General features: G+C 42.6%; 1 protein-coding gene and 1 long non-coding RNA gene across 2 annotated transcripts; both read right to left on the bottom strand.

The window, feature by feature from the left end:
- Positions 1 to 4,925: 4,925 nt before the first annotated feature.
- LOC134216587 (uncharacterized) lies at positions 4,926 to 6,184 on the bottom strand. Its single transcript, XR_009980734.1, has 3 exons — positions 6,121 to 6,184; positions 5,120 to 6,058; positions 4,926 to 5,057 (listed from the first exon to the last, which is right to left on the bottom strand). It is a non-coding gene; the product is annotated as an uncharacterized LOC134216587 (long non-coding RNA).
- A 9,779-nt stretch (positions 6,185 to 15,963) lies between these two features.
- On the bottom strand, positions 15,964 to 18,523 carry LOC134212456 (uncharacterized). Its single transcript, XM_062690344.1, has 3 exons — positions 18,079 to 18,523; positions 17,726 to 18,023; positions 15,964 to 17,563 (listed from the first exon to the last, which is right to left on the bottom strand). The coding sequence occupies exons 1-3, from the start codon at positions 18,281 to 18,283 to the stop codon at positions 16,135 to 16,137; spliced, it is 1,932 nt and encodes a 643-aa protein (XP_062546328.1). The 5' UTR covers positions 18,284 to 18,523; the 3' UTR covers positions 15,964 to 16,134.
- Between the last annotated feature and the right edge of the window lie 837 nt (positions 18,524 to 19,360).

Genomic DNA, 19,360 nt, shown 5'->3' with positions numbered 1-19,360 from the left:
CCCTCCTTCTAGAGTGGGGAGGAGTCACGAATCATCATAGAAACATTTCTTGTCCTCAAAAACCTTCATATGCCACATTTGGTTCCATTTGCTTCATTAGTTCTTGAGTTAAGCAAAAATTTGATTATAGTTTGTATGGGAGCCCCCCTTTCCAGAGGAGCGTGGGGTCTTCTACCATCTTAAGAACCTTCCCTGGTCCAAAAAAATCCTGTGTATAAAATTTTACGCCAATTGGTTCTGTAGTTTCCGAGTCTATAACGATCAGACAAACAGAAATTAATTTTTATGTATATAATATTTTATTATTATTACTAGCTGTATTACTAGCGGGCAATCGTCTATTTCTAAAGAAGGAAAAACATCCACCGATGCCTTATTCCGGGAAAACGTCTATTTTTAAAGAAAGGATCAAATTCACCATCCAGAAGGAAACACATTAATCATTGCTTTTCACTGGGCAAACCATGATTTCGATGAAGTGTTGAGTTGATCGATAAATAAACAATACAACTCCCCCACAACCTCCTCTTTTCCATCCTTAACCCACTATCGTCGTCTCCTTAATATGAAGAATGTGTGTTCCAAATTTGACTGAAATCGGCTAAGGGGAGATCAGACGTTACTGATTGAGAGCTGAACAATGCCAGTCCCTCCACAACCTTCCCGTTTTCTAAATATCATCCCTATCATCTTCGCCTTCTTAAGAAAAAGAATGTTTGTTCCAAATTTGGTTGAAATCGGGCAAGGGGTACAGAAGTTATGCTGGAACATTGGATCATTGCATACCTTGCTTTTATTCATTAATCTTTAATCATAATCATATAATTTTTATACCTTTTAAAATTTGGAATAAAGGTTACTTGATTATTGATCACTATGCAAATCATTCAATTTGATTATAATCATAATCATTAATCATTAATCATATCGATCGTTAATCATTAATCATACACATAGTGTGTCAACATTTGATCACGATCGGTAATCGTTAATCATACTCCAACGGTTTTTTGGTCATTATTCACAAATCGTTAATCATTAATCATTATCAGCCATCATTGTCAAAAATGAATAAATCATTAATCATAATCTTTAATCATAGAGTTGAATGATTTAATCATTTAATCTGGTTGGAGTTGGTCCTGGGGGTTAGGAGTTACACTGAATTGTTCGTTTTCAAAAGACAACCCCTTCCCCCTTACCCTCCCTCTTTTCTCAATGATCATTTCACCCCCTTTGTTATCTTCTCCTTGGGATAGAGAATGTGTGTAACAAATTTGGTTGAAATCGGTACAGGGGTTCAGAAGTTAAACTAAATTGCACGTTTTCTGAACAATACCCTTCCCTCCAGACCCCCCCTCCCCTTTGTCCACATGATTCTCCCATACAATCGGCTTCTCATAGTGAGCATTTCTACAAAATTTGATTGAAATCGGTCCTGGGGGTTGGGAGTTACACTGAGTTGCTCGTTGTCCAAAGACAACACCTTCCCCTATACCCTCCCCTTTTTCCCAATGACCATCCCACCCCCTTTGTTATTTTTTCTTATAATATAGAATGTGTGTATCAAATTTGGTTAAAATCGGTACAGGGGTTCATAATTTACTTTGAATTGCCCGTTTTCTGAACAAAACCCCCTCCCTCCAGACCCCTCTCCCTTTCTCAAATCCCCTCTCATATGGTCGCCTCCTCGTAGTGAATATGTGTACAAAATTTGGTTGAAATCGGTCCTGGAAGTTGAAAGTTACACAGAATTGTTCGTTTGTTGAACAAAATCCCTCCCACTACAACTCCCCCTTTGGTTTTTATATATAGAAAAAAGAAAAATAGAAAAAAGAAATAGAAGAATACTTAGATCCCGACTAGAAGCTCATATCAAAATTATATCATCATATGTTATTATGTTATACAAAATTTTTATAACAAAATTTGTTAGAAATATGGTGCAGGATGTTGTTAAAATATCTAAATTTCTATCAAAACTTACACTACTCGAAACAAAAAAATATCAAATTTTGTTACAATTTTATCATAAAAATAACATATTTTGTTAGAAAATTTATAACAGAATCAGATACAAAATATACTGTTTACTGTGCAGTTACAGGTCGTGATAGGTCTCCAGATTGTGATCAACATTCAGAAATATTAGTTTTTTTTCTGAACAAGAATATTTTTCAAGAACATGAAACTAAGAACATTACAAATTAGACAACTTTTTCTAATTACATCAGCGTTTGTGATATCTATGGCAGGAGATTTTGCTACATCTATTTTAATTGCCTACTGTTGGGCAATTCGGTATTAACAATTTTTTAAATCTTATTATGTTAAAATCCTGTTACAACATTTGAAAGATAATGACTACTAAGAACAAAATTGTGTCAAAATAAGTTATAAAGATCACAATATGTTAAAATTATGTTAAGTTTTAGTTATGACCTCCTAGTCGGGTAGATAGATTAAGGCCGGAGTAGCCTTTGCAGTAAATAAAAGTCTTCTGCATTCAACTCGGTTCATGGCTACACGTCGTCAGTCACCTATAGTCTGCGGAGGGTAAGCAAATCTTCTTAAACCTGATCAATCCATTTTGCTTCCTGTGCACCTCGCCTTCTTGGTGCCCGTCGGATCGTTTTCGAGAATCATTTACACCGCGTAGTTTGTCCGACATTCTGGCTACGCGCCAGGCCCACCGCAGTCTTCCTATTTCGCGGTATGAAGGATGGATGGTTCTCCCAACAGCTGATGCAACTCGTGATTCATTCGCCTCCTCCATGTAACGTCTTTCATCTGCACATCGCCATAGATAGTACGCAACACTTTCCTCTCGAAAATTCCGCGAATAGATCCCTTACGAGCATTGTACAGGTCTCGTGTCCATAGAGGACTACCGGGCTAATGAGCATTTTGTAGATACATAATCAGTTTGGTACGGTGGCGAACTATATTCGATCGGAGCGTTTTACGGAGTCCAAAGTACGTATGATTTCCTGCCATGATGCGTCTCCGAATTTCTCTGTTGATATCGTTGAAGGAGGTCACCAGTGAGCCCAAGTACACGAATTCTTCAACCACCTCGACTTCATCACCACCGATACAAACTATCTAGGGCCTCTTCCTATCATGTACTTCGCCTTCGACTACTAGTCCAATTCGTTTAGGTTCCCTTTTCAATGTTGTTGGCGAAATCAAATAACTGGACGGATGTCGGGAAAATCGTACCACTCGTTTCAGTCCCTGCCCTCCCTCCAAAGCGATGTTGAATAGCAGGCATTAAAGACCATACCCTTGCCGTAATCCTCTGCGCGTTTCGAAGAGACTCTAGAATGCCCCTGAAATTGTAACTACGCACATCACCGATTCATCGTCGCATTGATCAATCGTAACAGTTTATCTAAAAATCCGTGTTCGTGAATTAGCTGTAATAGCTGGTCCTGATCGATTATATCATATGCGGCTTTGAAGTCGATGAATAGATAATGTGCGGACACGTTGTATTCGCGGCATTTCTGCAATATCTAGCGTACGGCGAACACCACAGACCAGGTAGAGCGTTCGCCCATGAATCCCGCCTGGTACTGCCCCACGAACTCTCTTGCAATTGATTGCGTGGTAGTTGCTTCAATCCAGCTTATCGCCCTTTTTGTAGATGGGACACACGATACTTTCCATATGCTTACTCCTACTCCTCCTCCTGGAAATCCCGAGCCGGAAGACGTAACTATGTGCTGCACGCGTGCTCCGTCTATTCACGTGCCGTCTATTCACGATCTCGATGTTCCTGCTGGCGCTTTTTCCTCCTAAAAATAGTTTTGTCGGCTCCGTTTGTATCGTGCCTCGTTCGTCCTCGTGCGATGTTGCAGCAATCTCGACTATGCTGCATTCTTCTCTTCCACTAACTGGTTCTTTGATCAGGTGGCACCGAGCAGCGGTTGTAGTGCTTAAGGTGGAATTCCAATGGCGGATCGAATATCTATCCAGCCATCTTCAAGAGAAGCTGCGCCTAGTTGCTCTCCCGTTGGGAGTGCCACTTCCAGCTGCTGCACGTAGTTTAGGGCTAATGTATACTGCCCTGTCAGTATTGCAAATGTGTGTTTTGTCGGTAACAAAAGGGTTAATAAAATCTTCTTATTATAAAGCTGAAGAGTTTTTATTTTTCTGGATATGGTTGCTTGGGAATAGGTATACATTATGTAGATTGCAGAGCTGGTAGCGATCAATGCCGCTCAAAATAGTGACTTTAGTGACCAAAGCTGACGAAAAAAGGGACCAAATAGTGACTTTCAGTTTCAGTTGCAATTTCGATGAGACGAAATTAAGCGTTTTTGGGTCGAGGGAGAATCTTTTTTCGTAATTTGTGGCGGAAACCATCTTTCACTCAGCACTCTCTCATAACGGACTCAGAAAAAAAACGAAAATCGTACACGCTAATTTTTGCCCTCTCTTTTTATTCAAAGGAAATTTTACTAAATATCAGTCAAAAGAAGGACTACTAAAATCTATGAGTCAAACGTTTGCGCCACTTTAAGTGAACGGAACATGGTTAATTATCACTCATAAGACCTGTTTTTCTTCCCCGAAAAATGATTTCTAGGCAAAAATCTCGTGAGAATGAGTGAAAATTACGTTCACTGGATTAGCTGAACACCTACTTAAGAAAGATGCAGCTTTGATTTGGTTTAGGGAGTTTTTGGAATTTATAGTTCGAAACGAACATCAGTACGGATCGTTTTGATAGAAAAAGAAACAAAAATCATGAAAACCGTCGGGCTTGTCTTCAAATTCAAAAGTTATCAAATTATAACGAATATAACAAAATCTAAAAAAATCACGCTTTGAATCTTTTACATTTATGCTATTTCAAATGTATAAATTATCATCAAATTTATTTTGAAAAATTCAAAATATTGATCAAAGTTAGGAGGGAAAAACGGCTTTTATTTTTTCATGTTCTTACAGCAAAATTAATTTGAGGATCCTGTTGCGGGAGGCGCAACTAGACGCCGATTCTTCCAGCAGACAGACAAACAATACTGTCATTTTGGTCAGCTACAAAGCTGTAATATACATTTATTTAATAATACATATAATCAAAAACATACTACAGCGTATTACTCACAAATTCGGTGAAATTATCACGGAGCACAATAAGCTCCTGCTTTGTTACACCTCCTCACAAGTTACAATACGTACATTACACATAGGGCTACTGTGGCTCTAGGGATGCTTAAATTTTAAACAATTATTAAATATTGGAAGTTCTAATTTAAAATGCGTTTGCGCAACACTCCCCTCCGTAACACGTCTAACACAAGACGTTTTACAATTACGCTTGAAATTTGAACGTATATAATTGATCATTCCTTATTATGCATTATAACTAGTTCTAATTAAATTATTTATTTCGTAATCAGTGTTTATGATAATAATTAAAAGTTACCTGAACAACCCTATGCAACTCAAATTATCAATCGAAGGCATTTGCATTATTTTGCGCTTATCTGCGTCTCGATATTGTGAGAAAATACATCACACTCTGCTGGTTCCAGCACCATAATAGATCGCTTACTGTAACAAAACAATTGAGCATGCATCCAAAGTACTCCGAACGGGTTTGGTGGTGCCATTAGACAATCGGAATTTGCGATTTACATTGCCCTCCTGCAGGCAATCCGCGGTTTCCTGCTCACTGGCGATGATCAAACTCCACTGTTATGAGTGCTTTGAGCAATAGCCTTGACGTACTTATCATTGTGGTACTGACTCCTGCTCGCGTTGTCAATTGTCTTCTCAAATGTCTGCGATTCCTATTGATGAATGGTCTTCGTTAGCCGACAGGAGATCGTGTTAAAAGACTCTCAGGGTTTTCTTCGTGCATCGCGCGTTGAAGAGTTGGTCTGAGATGTAGTCTTTTTGTTTTGATCCCAAGCCGCCGTCAAAGGGATAATTAGATGGATGAGTGAAACGAATTTCTTTGTAGTGTTGCGGGAGGTGCAACTAGACGCCGATTCTTCCAGCAGACAGACAAATAATACTGTCATTTTGGTCAGCTACAAAGCTGTAATATACATTTATTTAATAATACATATAATCAAAAACATACTACAGCGTATTACTCACAAATTCGGTGAAATTATCACGGAGCACAATAAGCTCCTGCTTTGTACATTACATTACACATAGGGCTACTGTGGCTCTAGGGATGCTTAAATTTTAAACAATTATTAAATACTAGTTTATTTGTGGACGCAGTAGCGCCCGTGGCAAGTGTTTTTTCAATAACGGTTCATTAATTCATGCATTAAAAAAAATCAAAATTTTCAACGTCTGTTGTCTGTGATTTTTTTCATCACATTCTGTGTCTGGCTGTCTAAGGTTGTCACTGGTTTTGTTATCTGCATTAACGAGCCTGGAAAAACAAAGAGACGCAATACTCCTACCTTTAACAACCTTGTGCTCGATTGGAACAACTGATTTGACAGCAAATGCGCTGTTCCAATTTTGACACTTCGTCTCTTTGTTATGAGTGCAGCCTCTTTAATCTGCATCTGATAGTAAAAAAGAATTGAAGTGTCAAACATATTTTTTTTGAGAATTTCCCCGCGTGCTGCGTCTGGTTGGCTAGTCACCGGACAGACAAACAGGGCTATTAGGTTCTGCAGCATGACGTCACGAATGAATTCGGTCCTCGTCGAATGAACTTTTTTGACAGTTCAGTAGTACTTTCCACTGACTCCGACAAGGTTCGAGTTCGTGATTGGTTGGCTGCCCTCGAGTCCAACGCGAAGTACTACTAATCAGTCATCAGTTTGAGGTTAGATACAGACGCTGCAGAACCTAATTATATTTATGATGATTGGAAGTTCTAATTTAAAATGCGTTTGCGCAACAGATCCCTTACATATTTAAAGTATCGCCTTTTAATTCGAGCAGTACAATAATAGAAGCAACTATCATTATTTCGATTTGAAAATAAATATTTTTATTTTACCAAAATATCACCGCTTTGTGATAAAACAATTTTCTGTTATAAAAAAAACTGATAAGCATGTTTGTTTTAAGTATGCACTAAATAACAAGCCTTGATAGTTGATGAAGTATTGGTTTTCCTGAAGCACAAGGAAGAATATCTAAAATTGAAAAGATTATTCTGAACCGCCAATAGTGCAATTGATAGGGGAGACTGGGCAGGCTTGATCCACTTTTCTCATTTTCGATGTATCTCAGCCAGTACTGGTAATTTTCGTGACTGTCATGTGAAAGCGAAAACAGTTGCATTTTCATTTTCAAGAGACCAAATGAAAATGTAGCCGTCTCCCGGTCACCTGTCACATTACAAGCAGTCATGATGGGAATGTTGCTTTGTTTTGAAATCTTAATTTCTAAATAGTTTCAATAGATCTGTGCAAATAACGATGACTAGTCGATAAAATGATTGTATTGTTTTTGATTTTCGAGTAAGAAGTAACATTATTGAAGAAGAAACAGCTTGTTTACAATAGTTTGATGCGCTTTCATGAAATAAAAATCCGTGAAAATTTAGCAGAATTCCTTTCATTGTTTTTGTTTTCTATGAAAGCGGGAGAGAATAAAATGTAAATATCGCGTGACCTCTCTCAATGAAAATGAAAATCTCAGTACTGATCTCAGCGCATGCAATCTTCAAAATTGGGGAGACTTTATCCCCTGTAAATAATATCAATATCTCTATTGTCTCAATCGATTCTTTGGCTTATTTAAGGTCACCAGAGCGTTAATGAGGCACGGCAAATGCTGGGTAAAGCGTACCATTGGTACTTCGCGTACCTGAAGGAATAAAATAGACCCCATCTCGCGGTCCTTAGCCTCTTACCCAGCAACTCCTATCCCTACCTCCCCGCGGTGCTGGCCGGGATACGAGCAACCTTAGGGAAGATCGGGTAACCAACCCCGGTGGGAACTATGGTCGTATGCTGACAGGGAAGGGGGTTTGCTCTTCCGGAGGTGCAAATCTTATTGAGCGTCTGTTCTCCATGTCAGGATTGGCTCACAACAGCGTCTGTTCTCCATATTAGGGGCGGCTGATCATCGTCCGAGTGCCAGCGAGGGACTCTAAGTGAAACTGTGCACCATGGTCCACCGGAAATAAGGAGGAATGGTCCTCCGGAAATTAAGGGGTTTTGGTGTCAGGCCCTGCAAGCCAGCCTTTAAAAAATCTTAAGCAACGAACAATCAACAAGAGAGTACGGACCGGAACCATCGGCGAAGACCACTGCGACGAAAAGGGACTAGCGATTGGAAACTCGGTTCGTGGAACTGCAAATCTCTCAACTTCGTCGGGAGCACACGCATACTCGCCGATGTGCTCAAGGACCGTGGATTCGGCATCGTAGCGCTGCAGGAGGTTTGTTGGAAGGGATCAATGGTGCGAATGTTTAGAGGTAATCATACCATCTACCAGAGCTGCGACAACACACACGAGCTGAGATCATCTTTCATAGTGATGGGCGATATGCAAAGGCGCGTGATCGGGTGGTGGCCGATCAATGAAAGAATGTGCAAGTTGAGGATCAAAGGCCGGTTCTTCAACTTCAGCATAATCAACGTCCATAGCCCACACTCCGGAAGCACTGATGATGATAAGGACGCATTCTACGCGCAGCTGGAACGTGAGTACGACAGCTGCTCAAGCCACGACGTCAAAATCATCATAGGAGATTTGAACGCTCAGGTTGGCCAAGAGGAGGAGTTTAGACCGACTATTGGAAAGTTCAGCGCTCACCGGCTGACGAACGAAAACGGCCTACGACTAATTGATTTCGCCGCCTCCAAGAATATGGCCATTCGCAGCACCTACTTCCTCCCGTATCGGTACACCTGGAGATCACCACTGCAGACAGAATCACAAATCGACCACGTTCTGATTGATGGACGGCACTTCTCCGACATTATCGACGTCAGGACATATCGTGGCGCAAACATCGACTCTGACCACTATCTGGTGATGGTTAAACTGCGCCCAAAACTATCCGTCATCAACAATGTTCGATACCGACGACCGCCGCGGTACGACCTAGAGCGACTGAAGCAACCTGATGTCGCCACTGCATACGCGCAGCATCTCGAGGCAGCGTTGCCGGAAGAGGGTGAGCTCGATGGGGCCCCTCTTGAGGACTGCTGGAATACAGTCAAAGCAGCCATTAACGACGCAGCGGAGAACAACGTCGGGTATATGGGTCGAAGTCGACGAAGAGTGCAGACAGATTCTGGAGGAGAAGGACGCAGCGCGGGCGGTCGCGCTGCAGCAAGGTACCCGGCACATAGACGACAAGCTTACCTTCGGTAGCCATGTCGAATATGCGTGCAAGAAGGCTTCGACTGCTGTGGCGGCATTATCGAGGATGATGTCCAACAGCTCCAAGGTGTGCGCCAGTAGACGTAGGCTACTGGCAGGCGTTGCCGCATCTATTCTTAGGTATGGCGGCCCGTCCTGGGCAAAAGCACTGGGGGTAACCAGTTACCTGCAGAAACTGGAGAGCACCTACCGCTTGATGTGTCTCAGGGTGATATCGGCCTACCGCACGGTATCGCGCGACGCATCCTGCGTGATAGCGAGTATGATGCCAGTCGGGCTGGTCATCCGGGAGGACGAGGAATGTTTTGACCTACGTGGCACCAGAGGAGCCCGCGAGCGTACCAGGGTGACTTCGGTTGCCAGATGGCAGCGCGAGTGGGATAACTCCTCGAAAGGTAGGTGGACCCACCGGCTGATTCTTAACATATCAAGCTGGGTGGGGAGACCCCATGGGGAGGTTCACTTCCATCTGACACAATTCCTGTCAGGCCATGGCTGTTTCCGACAGTACCACCACAGGTTTGGGCACGCGGAGGTCTCCGTCTGCCCTGACTGCCCAGGTGTTTACGAAACTGCAGACCACATACTGTTCGTATGTCCTCGTTTCGACGTCGAAAGAAGAGCAATGCTAGACGTTTGCGGCCGGGACACAACTCCGGATAATCTTATCCAAAGGATGTGTCAAGCGGTGGAGAAGTGGAACGCAGTCTCGACTGCAACCACTCAGATTGCCTGCAGTTTGCAGGCGCTGAGGCGCTCGGCGCGCCGAGCAACAATCGACAAGCATGACTAACTTGTGATTGGTAAGTTAGAGCGAAAGTGCCGAACGCGAAGAAGTGTGTGAATGGTCTGCCCATGCAGAAGTAATGGCGCAGCGGGTGGCAACCAAGATCGTCACCTCGAAGCATGGCAGAAGGGTGAATGAATAGGTGTATGTATGGACTGCACACGCCGCGCTGGGAGTAGCGCAGGAATGTTGGTTCCTACGACTACTGATACCCCGCGGCGTGGCAGAGGAGTGTGGGTGAGCATCCAAGTTAGTCTCACATGGTACGAAAGGAATGAGTTGAGTCGTGTTGAGCTAGTCTCATATGGCATGAACGAGGTGAGTCAGACTCACATGGTATGTCAGAAGTGGGAACCTAAGCGAAGAGTCCCACAAGGGATGCCAGAGGGAGTGTTAGGTCGAATGACTCGAGTAGTATGTGTCAGCGCGAACTGAATGAAAGAGGTGAGCAGTCTCACATGGTACGATAAAGGTGGGCATACACGTTAGTCCCACACGGCATGAGAAGGGTGGGCACAAAAGTTAGTCCCGCACGGCATGAGAAGGGTGGGCACACAAGTCAGACCCATAGGAGCGTTAGCGTGTGTGCAAGCATGGAGTGTATGAGCATGAATCAAGGGTTTGGGTGGGCATACAAGTTAGACCCACATGGCATGAGAAGGGTGGGCACACAAGTTAGACCCGCACGGCATGACAGAGGTGCAACAGAGTATGTAGGGTGTGTTTGAGGGTGCGATAGAGCGAGCACCCAAGTCAGTCTCGCACGGGACGGGTGCCTGTGTGAGCGAGAACGAGCGAGTACGTTTAGATCCCCAGAAGTAGTACTGGGAGGTAGTTCCTGGGGGAAACGATGGTGGAGCCCAAGAAAGTTTAGTCGGTATTACCGGTATGGTCGAGTCCGACACTCCAGTACACTTCCGTGTGGTAGTTTGGCAACTACAATGCACGTGTACTGGGTTAAAAAAAAAAAAGGTACCCGGCAGAACGTGGAACGTTATAGACGGAAGCGGAGACAGCAGACCCGCCTTTTTCAGGAGAAGAAACGCCGCCTGGAAGAAGCGGAGTGCGAGGAGATGGAACAGCTGTGCCGTTCTCAAGATACACGCAAGTTTTATCAGAAGCTCAACGCATCCCGCAAAGGCTTCGTGCCGCGAGCCGAAATGTGCCGGGATAAGGATGGGAGCATCTTGACGGACGAACGTGTGGTGATCGAAAGGTGGCAGCAGCACTACGAGGAACATCTGAATGGCGCTGAGAGTACAGGCAGTGAAAGTCAAGGCAGCGGAGGAGATGACTACGTCAGAACAGCGGACGATGGAAGCCAACCAGCCCCCACCTTGAGGGAAGTTAAGGATGCCATTCAACAGCTAAAGACCAATAAAGCAGCTGGTAAGGATGATATCGGAGCTGAGCTCATCAAGATGGGCCCGGAAAAGCTGGCCACTTGCCTGCACAAACTGATAGTCAGAATCTGGGAAACCGAACAGCTACCGGAGGAGTGGAAGGAAGGGGTTATATGCCCCATCTACAAGAAAGGCGACAAACTGGAGTGTGAGAACTTTCGAGCGATCACCATCCTTAATGCCGCCTACAAAGTGATATCCCAGATCATCTTCCGTCGTCTGTCACCATTAGTGAACGAGTTCGTGGGAAGTTATCAAGCCGGCTTCGTTGACGGCCGCTCGACAACGGACCAGATCTTTACTGTACGGCAAATCCTTCAAACATGCCGTGAATACCAGGTCCCAACGCACCATCTGTTCGTTGATTTCAAGGCGGCATACGACAGTATAGACCGCGTAGAGCTATGGAAAATTATGGACGAGAACAGCTTCCCTGGGAAGCTTACCAGACTGATCAAAGCAACGGTGGATGGTGTGAAAAACTGTGTGAAGATTTCGGGCGAACACTCCAGTTCGTTCGAATCGCGCCGGGGACTAAGACAAGGTGACGGACTTTCGTGCCTGTTGTTCAACATTGCGCTAGAAGGTGTCATGCGCAGAGCCGGGTGTAAAATCCGGGGTACGATTTTCAACAGATCCAGTCAATTTATTTGCTTCGCGGATGACATCCCTAGTAACATTTTGGTTCTATGATGGTTTTATAACACTCTTGAAGAGTAAATTATGGTCTTCAAGAGCGTTATAGAACTTAAAATGTTACTTGGGATGGACATTGTCGGCCGAACATTTGCAAAGGTGGCAGAACTGTACACCCGCCTGAAACGTGAAGCAACAAAAGTTGGACTGGTGGTGAATGCGTCAAAGACAAAGTACATGCTTGTGGGCGGAACCGAGCGCGACAGAGCCCGCCTGGGAAGCAGTGTTACGATAGACGGGGATACCTTCGAGGTGGTCGAGGAATTCGTCTACCTCGGATCCTTGCTAACGGCTGACAACAACGTTAGTCGTGAAATACGAAGGCGCATCATCTGTGGAAGTCGGGCCTACTCCGGGCTCCAGAGGAAACTGCGGTGGAAAAGGATTCGCCACGGCACCAAATGTGTCATGTACAAGACGCTTATAAGACCGGTTGTCCTCTACGGACATGAAACATGGACAATGCTCGAGGAGGACTTGCAAGCACTCGGAGTATTCGAGAGACGGGTGCTTAGGACCATCTTTGGCGGTGTGCAAGAAGACGGTGTGTGGCGGCGAAGAATGAACCATGAGCTCGCCCAACTCTACGGCGAACCCAGTATCCAGAAGGTAGCTAAAGCCGGAAGGGTACGATGGGCAGGCCATGTTGCAAGATTGCCGGACAGCAACCCTGCAAAGATGGTGTTCGCTTTCGATCCGGCAGGTACGAGACGGCGTGGAGCGCAGCGAGCGAGATGGGCAGACCAGGTGCAGAACGACTTGGCGAGCGTGGGGCGTATCCGAGGATGGAGAGATGCGGCCTCGAACCGTGTATTGTGGCGTCAAATTGTTGATTCAGTGTTATCTGTTTAGATGTTAACTAAATAAATGAAAAAAAAGAGCGTTAATGAATAAAGCTTTCAATGAATGATTAAATTTGTTATGATTAAGTCGTTCAATTCTCTAATTCAAGATTATGATTAATGATTTAATCTATTCTGACTATGATTAATGATTATGATTAACGATTAAATTGATTTTTGACAATGATTAACGATTATGACTAATGAATAAAACGTTTGGAGTATGATTAACGATTACCGATTGTGATTAAACGCTGACACAATATGTGTATGATTAATTATTAAAGATCGGTATGATTAATGATTAATGATTATGAATAACAAAATTGAATGATTTGCATATTGATCAATTATCAAGTAACATTTTTACCAGATTGGGTTATTGAAAGGTATGAAAATTAAATGATTATGATTAAAGATTAATGAATAAAAGCGATGTATGCAATGATTAAAATTGATGATTAATGAATAGACTCAAAACAATTATGAATATGATTAGTGATTAATGATTAAATGTAAAATTCTATGGTTAACGATTAGTGATTAATGATTAAATCATATTTTTTGTATGATTATGATTAATGAATAATGATAAAATAGCCCATTATTCATTAATCATGATTAATCACTAATGCTCTGAGGTCAACTATCTCTCTCTTTCAACTCTCTCGCAAGCCTCAAACTATTTAAAACATCCAAAACAACAGTTGAAAAAATGGTGCACGTGTGAACCGGTCTGACAAATTCACCCGCTGTTCGTTCAAAATCGTGCGAATGTTAGCCAAATCTTAAAAAAAAACCTTTTTAAATAGGGGGAATGACGACTTTGGTAGGTTTGGTTCTATTATTGTCAGGGGTTTTTTTTATGACTGATTATGCTCAAATTTTGCCTAAACATTCTTTGCACATCAAAGAATATTGTGGCCAAATTTCATAAAATTCGGTCGACAAAAACCCCCTGCCAATAATAGAACAAAACCTGCCAAAGCCATCTTTTCCCCTATCTTGTTTTAAATTTTAAAAATACTTAGAGGCTTAAAAAATATGGGTTCTTTCGGAAAGTTAACTTTAAATAAAATTAAGAATCGATTGAGCAAATTAAATTTTTGACGGGAAAGGTCAATTAGCTACTGGTGAAATGCCAATATTAGAGTAGCGAGTAAAATGGCTGGCGAAGTTTCAGAGCGATCATTTTTCCAAGTTCCGAAATTTCATTTCCGCTATGAACAAAGCATCATCCGACTTATACATAAAGCTTCATTCAAAAATAGTCAATAGTTTCAAAATAGTTAAAAATAGTGACTTTTTGCGAGAAAAAGTGACTTTAGTGACTTGAGATCGAAAAAAGAGACTTTTTAGTGACTTGCCAGAAAAAAGTGACCAAGTCACTAAAAAGTGACCCGCTACCAGGCCTGAGATTGTGACACTCTGAGGAGTAAAGCATTTCACTGTACGTCTTTCTGGAGAATAGCTTTCGGGGGGAAATCACACAATTATTTAGTCGTATTTTACTACAGATATTGTGACATACTGTACCTTCCTAAGCCGTGCGGTAAGATGCGCCACTACAAAGCAAGACCATGCCGCGAGTGGCTGGGTTCGATTCCTGGTCCGGTCTAGGAAATTTTCGGGTAAGAAATTGTCTCGACTTCCCTGGGCATAAAAGTATCATCGTGTTGGCCTCATGATATACGAATGCAAAAATGGTAACTTGGCTTAGAAACCTCGCAGTTCATAACTATGGAAGTGCTTAATGAACACTAAGCTGCTAGGTGGCAATGTCCCAGTAAGGGATGTAATGCCAATGAAGAAGAAGCAGTAAATTTGTTGTTCAGTTCGATATCCACAGTTATGGGGTTGAGGGCAGGGTTTGCAGAAGTCGCTCTCGAAAGATAACGAACAACGATAAAAGAAAAGCAAAAACTAGCTGTTTCGAATCAGAACAAGCCATGATAACAAATTTATCAAACTTGTATACTACCGTTATACGCATAACTGTCCCATGTATATAGGAAATCCCAGCAAACATGGGACAAATATGTGTATGACGGCAGTATACAAGTTCGAAAAAACAGAATCGGATAGGCAGCGCCACACATAAGTGACGATTCTCGCTTTGTTCTCGCTCATTTTGTGTTGGGGACCGCACAGATGTGTAGAACAGGTTGAAATGCATCATCAGAAGCAGTGCTCCCCGCGTGTGGAGCTTTTTAAAAGAAATTTATCATGAGATAATAGCCCCCTGAATTAGTTCTTCATCATGACAGCTTGCGAAAAAAGTCTCATAGTATGCTGCATATCGTAAAGTACACAGAGATGATAAGTGAAAGACTTTTTTATTCTCTTTTGGATTCAATCCCTGGTAGTGGAATATTCGATACGATTCGTGATCAATTGGGCCTGCTTCTGCTACACAATAACTTTGGTAAAGAAAATGGATATTTTTTTATTTGCGCTTGATGCGATTAAGGGGCTGTCCATATACCACGTGGACAGTTTAAGGGGAGGGGGGGTATGACGAATGTCCACGGTTCATACAAATTTTTTAAAAATTTGTATAAGCAATTGTCCACGCTGGGGGAGGAGGGTATCTATCACCCTTATTCTTGTTTACGGACGAACGATACTTTCGAACGAATGCGATTCGTTCGAACCGTTTCTCCATTTGATTTTGCTGGCGTAAACGAGAATGCGCTTCAACTTTCGTTCGAAAGCGCGTTCGTACGTAAACAAGAATATGGGTGTATAAGTAATGAAAAACTGTCCACGTGGTATATGGACAGACCATAAGCAGAACCCCGGTCTTGTAGTCTGTCGTAGCTAAAAATGTTTCTATGTGCGGATATAACGCAGATCATATGCTGGGTTCAAATCCCGAAAGGAAATAAGACGACATCAAAATGTTTTTAAAAAATGTATATTTTATAAAGCAATGTTTTCGTTCGGACTTTTCAAATTGTCTGCTTGTGTGCATGATTCTTCTTCACTCACATATGATTCACACTTCTTTTACTTCAACAATAACGTAATTTAAATGCAGTATTCTAAAATGTCTTCTCATTTACAGAACAACTATTTTTTAGCCCCACCCTTCTCCATTTCGGAAATCCGTCTTTTCAGTTCTTCGTTCTCTCTCTGAAGACGCATAAACTGTTGCGTGAACTCGTCGTTCGTCAGCAGCAATCCGAATCCGGTCTGTGTAACCTCATCGATCCTTTCCAGCTGTTTCTGCGATTCCTTCCACAGGTTGAACGAACCCATCCAAATTTGACTGCGCGTTGCCATTGCCGTATACTTTCGATCCACCTGGTTCTGAAAGAAGTGATCCTTCATCTCCTCTCGCAACTCATGGCGCAAATTTGAAATCTCCAGCTTCAGCTCCCGGAAGGCGGCTTGTACGGATGTCGACATTTCCTCCCCATGTGCGCTAGTGTCTGAAGGTGTTTTGACCGCAGGTTCATAACTAGAATTCGTATTGTCCAATGAAGTGGCGTGATTCTCCTTATTTTCTGTGTCAACAGAGCGCCGAATGGAAGTTCTTTTTGTACTCCCAGCGCTACCAGGTCTTTGTTGAGGTTCTAAATTAGAATCAGCTTGAATTTCCGTTAAGGCACGAGTGTTGTCCATATCCGATTCTTCTCGTATGTTTTCCAGATTAATGGCAGATTTGTGTGTACGATCAACTGACGGTTGTTTCTTGACTCCAGCAGTTCTCTTGATGAGTCGATTAACATTTACGAAACTTTCATCCGCTTGGCAACCATCCAGTTGATCCGGATCAAAGTTACTATCTGAGATATCATCCAAATAGCCCATCAAATTGTTACCACCCATGTTGAGGCTTCCGCGAGACTCTGTACTCATCCGCGATGACGTGCTGAGTCTTGCCAGGCAGTCGATCGATTCTCGTTTCTGCATGAAGGCATCAATATCATTCATGAAGCTGTCGCGATCGGGTTTCGTTAAAGATGGCGGCTCTCCTACCACGGTGGTGGTCGATGTGATATTCCCAGCAACCGTCACCTCCGCGGTACTAGGAACTTGCCTCGGATCGAAACTTACACGATGTCCTCCCTTTTCTACGGATTTTGGGACGAAGGAAATGCTATTCACTCTACTGTCATGAATTTTGGCGGTTTTCAGCGGCTCCGCTAAGTTCCGAATATCGTAGCAGTAAATTTGGCCCTTAAGGTTACCCACTGCGAAATAACCACCACAATCCGAAACGTCCAGCGATTCGAACGGATAGTTGGAACGAATTTGGGTGGAAGATTGCTTCTTGCGCGTGTCGTAGATGTTGATCAGATTATCGTAACCGACGGTGAACAAAAGGTCGGAATTAGTAGCAGTCATTGCGATATCCCGGCAGGGCTCCGTGTGTGCCTCCGTTTGATTGAACACAATTTTTTTGGACTGGGTATCGTAGAGCATTACGGAACCTTTGTACGAGGCTACCGATAGCAGGAACCTTTTAAGAGGATGGAATCGAACCTTGGTTGTGCTGTAATGATAAACATATTGAATTAGATTTTTTACAATATTTTATGTGCTCAAAATTTTGAAATGGATTGATGTTTGAAATTGATACCGAATAATAATGAACAAGACTTAGTAGTTCGCCTTTATAATTTTGCATAACGCCGGTAGGTATGAATGTACTTACTGTTTGTCAAAAGTCATCGATCCAACACGGCTATTGGTTTTGGTCCCATATAAGTTCACGGTTCCATTTTCGTATACGGCCGCCAAAAAATCATCGGAAGCACTAAAATCCATGAAAATAACCCCATTGGTTAGACGATCCGTGTCCAACCGCTTTAACCCGGCTGATGTGTTTTTGATATTCATCAGTCGGATCGATCCGGACGTCATACCGATCGCCACTTCTTCTAAGCCAGTTTTCGGGCACGCCACACAGTACAGATTGTCAATTGGACGTTTCTGTACGTGGGACATTGTTGCTGTTAGGAAAGAAGGTCATTAGCGATTTATCGAAAATATGCATAAAGCTCTTACGTTTTCCTTCGACATCCTTTATGCGCATTAGTTCGAGACCCCAGTTCCGATTGGTTCGCAGGAAGAGCTTTGTACGGGGGAAAAACTGACAAACACTTTCGTTACTGTCCTTGCCATCGTTGGCATGGGCGCCAATTCCGAGCACTTCCAACGACGGGAACGAATGCAGTTGCGTGTTCTTGGCACATGATAGAATTTCGTTCATTTTTTCAATTGTTTTAACCTTTTCTCATTACACCAACCAAAATCAACGACTTATCAGAAATTCACTTGCTCTTCAAGAAAAGAAACCTTAATAATAATGCAATTTTATTGGTCTTTTCCGTATTTTCACTTTGCAAAAACGATTTCTGCGACCGTTTGTGCAAGGAGGGTTTTTAATTTTTGTTTGACATCGCTCTCACCGCGCAAAACTCGAGAGAGCATAAAATACACACGCTCAAAATAGTTTTCAAATCACAACATGGTAGGTATATTGATGAATGGTCGTCCATGTAAAATTTATTTATTAATTATTATTAAATAATTTTCAAAATTCTTAACAAACTAACAAACTGTTTAAATTCAATTAGAACTAATATAAAAACTATAATATATTGTCTCTGAGCCAAAACGTTATTAATGCAAAATAATCAAATCTAAAGAATTAAGGCGTTCAAATTTAATAATAATCTGCTGGCGGATTGACATAGTATTATGCGTTGTTTAATTTCATTGTGTAGAACCTGCAAGAATTTTGCCTTGTGGCAGTTTTCAGAGAGAGTCTGTGCACCCTAGGGTGTCCCAAAAAATGCTTACTCTGTTGTCGTTTTCGGTTATTGCTGGGTCGAACCCTCTGCCCCGGATCCGCTGTCAAATCCCCGGAACTGCTGTCAAAACGTTCGGTTATTCGTTCAGGTTGGATCGCAATAAGGCTTGCTGACGTTAATCATCTTTCTCTTGCACGCGCACGGAGGGGATAGGATTTGTTTTCATCGCGAAACGCTTCCGAAGCGTTTCCCGATGAAAACAAATCCTATCCGCTCTGTGCGCGTACAAGAGAAAGATGATCAAACGTCAGCAAGCTTTATGGTCCAATGCACCGAATGAACACAATGACGTTTGAGACGGGCGCTGTTTACTAAAAATGAACACTTGCATGAACTCGATGAATGAAAAAGTATTCATTCTTAGTAAACAGCGCACCGCTCAAACGTCAATGATGAACTCGGTGCATAGACTAACGCAAAATGAACTCCCCCAAGAAATTATGACGTTTGAGCGGGTCGCATAATGAACGCAA

Source organism: Armigeres subalbatus, chromosome 2 (genome assembly GCF_024139115.2).
Source record: "Armigeres subalbatus isolate Guangzhou_Male chromosome 2, GZ_Asu_2, whole genome shotgun sequence".
NCBI classification, from domain to species: domain Eukaryota; kingdom Metazoa; phylum Arthropoda; class Insecta; order Diptera; family Culicidae; genus Armigeres; species Armigeres subalbatus.
This window is presented reverse-complemented; position numbering and strand designations above follow the sequence as displayed.